Genomic DNA, 6,430 nt, shown 5'->3' on the forward strand with positions numbered 1-6,430 from the left:
ATAGAGGCCAGAAATTCGATGCAGCGCATATCCCTACTTAATTAAAAAAAGAGTAATGTTCCTTTTTTCTGACAGCAGAATGCTTCATCAACCGATTCCACCTCTTCCCGCCACGTCCCTTCACCCTTTTTCGCGCCTTTCCTGTACGCTAATCAACCACTTTAATTTACTTAACTTCTATATCAATTTCATCATAATTTGTTTACCAAACATTTTTTTAGAAAAGGAGATTAAAACCCCCCGGCCTCTAAAAAACAAACAAACATTTATTTACACAATCACATGCAGGATTTGATAAACATTTTTTACACAATCACAAGCAAGATTTGATAAAACATCTGTTTACACAATCACAAGCAGGATTTGATAAACATTTATTTACACAATCGAATTAAATACGAGTAGGTGAATCCCAAATCACGTAGTACTCCCTCTATTTTTATTTACTCTGCATATTAGATTTGACCGAATTTATAGAAAAAAATATGAACATTTACAATAAGAAATCTATATCATGAGAAAGTATATTCGATAATGAATCTAATGGTATTGATTTCTTATTGTATATGTTAGGCCAACTCCACCGCGCAACCCTAAACGGACGTCCGGTTTGGCCGGATTTTGTCCCTTTGGGTAGGGCGATGGGGTCGTGTCCGGGCCTGTCCTGGGATGCGGTGACCGTGCGCCCAGTGCGCGGCCGCATCCGTTTGCCCCATCCTGTCCGCCAGGGCCAAAAATGCCCATATTTTCATATCAAAACTAGTTTGCATGTGTGAATATTAATTGTCTGAAAATAAAGTTAGTTTTACAACCCAACCGAAATTGTCTCTAATAAAATAGTTTTACAACCAAATCGAAATTGTCTTGAATGAACATAAAATGAACCAATACATCTATTGGTTGCCAATGTGATCCCACACGTGCTCAACCAAGTCATTTTAAAGATCCAAATGAGTGTGCCAATCACGCAGCTCACGATGGAATTGGACAAACTGTTCAAATGTGGCCGGTTCTTGGTGTAGGGGCTCAACATTTTCACCTTGATAATCAAATCCTTGGTCGAAGATACTCTCAGCACGCTTGTCCTCGACGATCATGTTGTGCATGATCACACAAGCAGTCATCACCTCCCAAAGCTTCGTTTCATCCCATGACAGTGCAGGGTTTCGAACGATACCCCACCGGGATTGAAGCACACCAAAAGCACGTTCCACATCCTTTCTAGCACTCTCTTGCATTTAGGCAAATCTCTTTCTCTTCTCATCTTGGGGCTTCGACATTGTCTTCACAAAAGTTGACCACTGAGGATATATACCATCAGCTAGATAGTATCCCTTATTGTACTGGTGGCCGTTGATCTCAAAGTTGACAGGTGGGGAGTGGCCTTCTGCAACCCTTGCGAAGACTAGAGAACGCCGCAACACGTTGATATCATTGTGAGAACCTGCCATGCCGAAGAAAGAATGCCATATCCAAAGATCTCGCGAAGCCACCGCTTCTAATATGACAGTGCCCCTTGTACTGGCCCTGACAAGCAAATGGACAGTTCTTTCACTCCCAGCGCTTACAATCTATGCTGCCAAGCATGCCTGAAAAGCCTCTAGCTGCGTTGGTATGGACGGGTGAGGGCTGCGCGGTGAGGAGGCGGCCGGAGAATAGCGGCGGCGCCGACGGCGGGGCGGGGCGGGGAGAGGGGGGGGAAGGGTTGGAAGCGAAGGGACTGCTAGTGTCCCTGACAGACGGGCCACGGGGGGACAAGGGCGTGCGGCAAGCCCGTTCGCGCGGTGTCCGATTCACCCAAACTCGACGTAAGTTTGGGCCGAGATGGGTCGAAAATAGACGGAATCCGGACATGTGTCCGTTTGGAGCCGCGCGTTGGGCCGCGCTATTCGTCCATTCTACCCCGAACGGACGCACCCAGGCAAGATAGGGTCGCGTGGTGGAGTTGGCCTTAATATTTTGTTCTATAAACTTTGTCAAAATTTACAAAGTTTGACTTTGACCGAAGCTAATATGCAAAGTAAATAAAAACGAATGAAGTAAATTATTTATATCCTTACGCTAGCCCAACATGCTATGCTCGATTTGCACCGCTGGAGTCTGCATGGGCTGCATGCCGTCAACCAAAGACGCCCATGTTACCCAATCGTCTTTTGCTCACTGCACGCAATCCGCAACCGCCGTCACTGTGCCGATTCGGCCTAGGCCCAAGAGATAAGTGTACTACTCGCACCGCACAGTTCTGTTCGCTTTCCTTACCAAGCAAGGACCGGAGCCTGAGCCAAACATTTACTCCAGTGGTTTAACTCCTTACCAAAACCGCATGCGGCGGCGGCAGCAACCGCAGCAGCAGAGTACTCTCGTCACACACCCTACGAATACCGTGTGACGCCTTTAATGGCAACAGACCGGAGGCCAGCCCAAGTACAGTTGCCAAATACCAAACGAGGACCGGGCGCAAGCTGGGGATTTCGCAGCGCGATCCTCCGCGTCCTAAATTTAACCCGAGCCGCCGCTCACCTACGCGTCTCCCTTTCCTCGGCCCCTCGGCCTCCGCCTCCACCCCCACCTACGCGTACGCCCCCAATCCGAGGCCAGAACTTTTAAGGCAGCACGGGGAGGGGCAGTGCAGAAAGCGAAACGCCCAGCCGGTCCAGTCCAGTCCGGTCCAGCGGGGGCACGCAGGGGAGGGGAGAGGAGAGCAGAGGGGAGGCGGCGATGGCGGTGGGCGCGAAGCTGCACCTCTCGCCGGCCGCCCGGCGCCCCACGCTGCCGCAGCTCCTGGCCGTCGCGCTGCTCTGCTCCGCGTCCTACCTCGCCGGCGTCTGGCACCACGGAGGCTTCACCGCCGCCCCCGCGGCCGGCGGCGGCGGCGGCTCCCCCTCCCCCGTATCCATAGCCACCACCACCGCCGCCTCCGTCGCCTGCGTCTCCCCCACCACGCCCGCCGCCGCCCGCGTCGTCGTCGGCGGCGCCCCCCTCGACTTCGCGGCGCACCACGCGGCCGACGACACGGAGGCGGCGAACGCCACGGCGCCGGCGCGGCGCGCGTACGAGGCGTGCCCGGCCAAGCACTCGGAGCACACCCCCTGCGAGGACGTGGAGCGGTCGCTGCGGTTCCCGCGCGACCGGCTCGTGTACCGGGAGCGGCACTGCCCGGCGGAGGGCGAGCGGCTGCGGTGCCTCGTCCCGGCGCCCAGGGGGTACCGCACGCCGTTCCCGTGGCCCGCCAGCCGCGACGTCGCCTGGTTCGCCAACGTGCCGCACAAGGAGCTCACCGTGGAGAAGGCGGTGCAGAACTGGATCCACGTCGACGGCGACAAGTTCCGCTTCCCCGGCGGCGGCACCATGTTCCCCCACGGCGCCGGCGCCTACATCGACGACATCGGCAGGCTCATCCCCCTCCACGACGGATCCATCCGCACCGCCCTCGACACCGGCTGCGGGGTAATTAAATTAAACTAACTGTTCCATTCCCAATCGCCTGTCCTTTGATCTCACGATAATCGCATGCCCAAATGAAGCGTCTTATGATAAAAATCTGGGTGAGGGGGTTAATTGGGGTTTAGGAACAGGGGACGGGGATCTCGGGAATGCCGGAATGGGATTTGCTTTTTGAGAATTATTATGAGAATTCGGAATGGGATTTGCTTTGCGGGTGTCTGAAGTTTCCAGACCGCATGATCGTGGTCCGGGCCTTGTGCGCAAACGGGTCTGGCCCGGGAAGGAGCTTTACTCTTTCAGAAAATCAGATTTCATTCAACTTTTCACACTCTGTAACGTAGCCAGCTGTAGTGAACTGTAGCACACTGTTTATAAAGTATCCCACGTGCACAGCAGTTAGAAATCTGCACGCCGAGCCTGTCATTTGCGTTTGTTCTTTGCCGGACCAGATTCTCGGAATTCACTAGCGTATGTGCTGTGTGCAGTGATGTTGAATTGGATTGCCCTGTCACAGTTCCACCGCAAATCATAGTGGCAGCCCTGCGTACTCTAACGAAGATCAGCAATTGTTGCTATTTTGACTTGGGCATTTTGATCTGTTTGTTTGGCCGATAAACTGATTGCATGCATCCGAATTTGGTTTTCAGTTACTGAAATGTGGTGCATTGCGCTGCTCTCTGCATGCAGGTGGCGAGTTGGGGAGCGTATCTGTTGTCACGCAACATCCTGGCCATGTCGTTCGCTCCGCGGGACTCGCACGAGGCGCAGGTACAGTTCGCGCTGGAGCGCGGGGTGCCGGCGATGATCGGCGTCCTCGCCTCCAACAGACTCACCTATCCTGCGCGCGCCTTCGACATGGCGCACTGCTCCCGCTGCCTCATCCCCTGGCAGCTCTACGGTATGTACCCCTCTGATCGCCCCTCGAACTCGAACCATCAGACATCGATAGATTTTCAGTGGCCTTAATGTGCTGCACATGGACACGCAGATGGCCTGTACTTGATCGAGGTGGATCGCATTCTTCGTCCTGGGGGCTACTGGATCCTGTCCGGGCCACCGATCAACTGGAAGAAGCACTGGAAGGGGTGGCAGAGGACCAGGGCGGACCTGAACGCAGAGCAGCAAGCCATCGAGTCAGTCGCCAAGAGCCTCTGCTGGAAGAAGATCAAGGAGGTTGGCGACATTGCGATCTGGCAAAAGCCTACCAACCACATCCACTGCAAGGCCTCCCGCAGAGTCATCAAGTCCCCGCCGTTCTGCTCCAATAAAAACCCAGACGCTGCCTGGTAAAGTAGTTACTCGATTACTTACAGTGCCACGTTATTATCCATTTTGAACTCCAGCTCACGGCCATGACTCATGACTGTAGGTACGAGAAGATGGAGGCTTGTATAACTCCGCTGCCGGAGGTTAGTGACATCAAGGAGGTCGCCGGCGGTGAGCTGAAGAAGTGGCCGCAGAGGCTCACCGCCGTGCCACCCAGGATTGCTAGTGGCAGTATTGAGGGGGTCACTGCCGAAATGTTTAACGAAGACACCAAGTTATGGAAGAAGAGAGTCGGGCACTACAAGTCCGTGATAAGCCAGTTTGGGCAGAAGGACCGGTACCGCAACTTGCTGGATATGAATGCGCGCTTTGGCGGCTTCGCTGCGGCATTGGCGGGTGACCCTATGTGGGTGATGAACATGGTCCCAACCGTTGGAAATTCAACCACCCTTGGGGTGATATACGAGCGCGGCCTCATTGGAAACTACCAAGACTGGTGAGTTTTCGTACTGCAAACATGGCTCCTCTATGCCGGTGACGAGGATCATGTTTTTGTTGGGGTGTGTGACCTCTCTGTATCTCTGCAGGTGCGAGGGCATGTCCACCTATCCCCGGACCTACGACCTCATCCATGCTGATTCGGTTTTCAGTCTGTACAAGGACAGGTAAACACAAGCCGCAGTACTATTTAGACAGTGATTGGTTTTCTTGTTCTTGGCTAGTTCAAATTATGTAAAAGCTGTTTTCACCTGGTTACAATCTGATAAATTTGAGCTTGTGGTTTTGCAAGGTGTGAGATGGACGCCATCCTGCTGGAAATGGACAGGATCCTGAGGCCGGAGGGCACGGTGATCATCAGGGACGACGTGGACCTGCTAGTGAAGATAAAGAGCGTCGCGGACGGGATGAGATGGAATAGCCAGATCGTGGACCACGAAGATGGTCCGCTCGTCCGGGAGAAGCTCCTCCTTGTTGTGAAGACATACTGGACACTCGGGGACGAGAAACAATAGCAGCACCCCGAAATAAAAGCATGAGAAATGAGAAAATCGACAGATACTGGGCAGATGCCACACACATCCGGCTTCCTCTCACCGTGTTCGCCCTGTGGTTTTGAAGTTTCATCTTGTTTGGGTAGTTCGTTTGGTGAAATAGTGAAACATAGTGGAGACATGCCCACGTCTGTTCACAGAGGGCAAGCCTGCCAAGATTTTGACATGGGGAAGGACAGCCAGCCAGCCAAATGGGGTTGACAGAGATTTCATTGTGTTTCTTGCTGTACAAAGTGTTGGTTATGTGTAAGTTCCCCTCGGCTGTTCTGCCCTCCTTACTGAATCAGACCCAAGAATGTTAAGAGTACTATTATCTTCGGTGATTTGGCTCTTAACTTTTCTTCCGACGGGAGTAATTTGGTTCCAACTGGTTTGACCGTGACGGTAAAACCAGGCTAACCTAACTGCTAACGGCACGTAACTCGTCGTGAAACAGCCGCCGTGCTAAATGCATGCACGGCGTTTCCGTCCATGCGCATGGGGCTGCCGCTCTGAACTTGACCATTGCCTTTAACCTTCCATTTGCCTTTGACCTTCCATCTGGTTGTAAGTTTGGTGTACCACACCGAATGCAACCGTAGCTCAAGCTTCAGCTTTCAGCTTCTTTCTTTCTTTACAGCATAAGCCTGTTTTTCAGAGGAAAAAGGACGAGCTAACAATTACCGATA

General features: G+C 52.9%; 1 protein-coding gene across 1 annotated transcript; it reads left to right on the plus strand.

The window, feature by feature from the left end:
- Positions 1-2,462: 2,462 nt before the first annotated feature.
- Positions 2,463-6,085, plus strand: LOC125539284 (probable methyltransferase PMT15). The gene is made up of 6 exons (XM_048702710.1): positions 2,463-3,447; positions 4,132-4,342; positions 4,433-4,730; positions 4,814-5,206; positions 5,298-5,375; positions 5,501-6,085. The coding sequence occupies exons 1-6, from the start codon at positions 2,719-2,721 to the stop codon at positions 5,721-5,723; spliced, it is 1,932 nt and encodes a 643-aa protein (XP_048558667.1). The 5' UTR covers positions 2,463-2,718; the 3' UTR covers positions 5,724-6,085.
- The last annotated feature ends 345 nt before the right edge of the window (positions 6,086-6,430 follow it).

The sequence above is a fragment of the Triticum urartu genome, chromosome 2, assembly GCF_003073215.2.
Source record: "Triticum urartu cultivar G1812 chromosome 2, Tu2.1, whole genome shotgun sequence".
In the NCBI taxonomy this organism is placed as follows: Eukaryota; Viridiplantae; Streptophyta; class Magnoliopsida; order Poales; family Poaceae; genus Triticum; species Triticum urartu.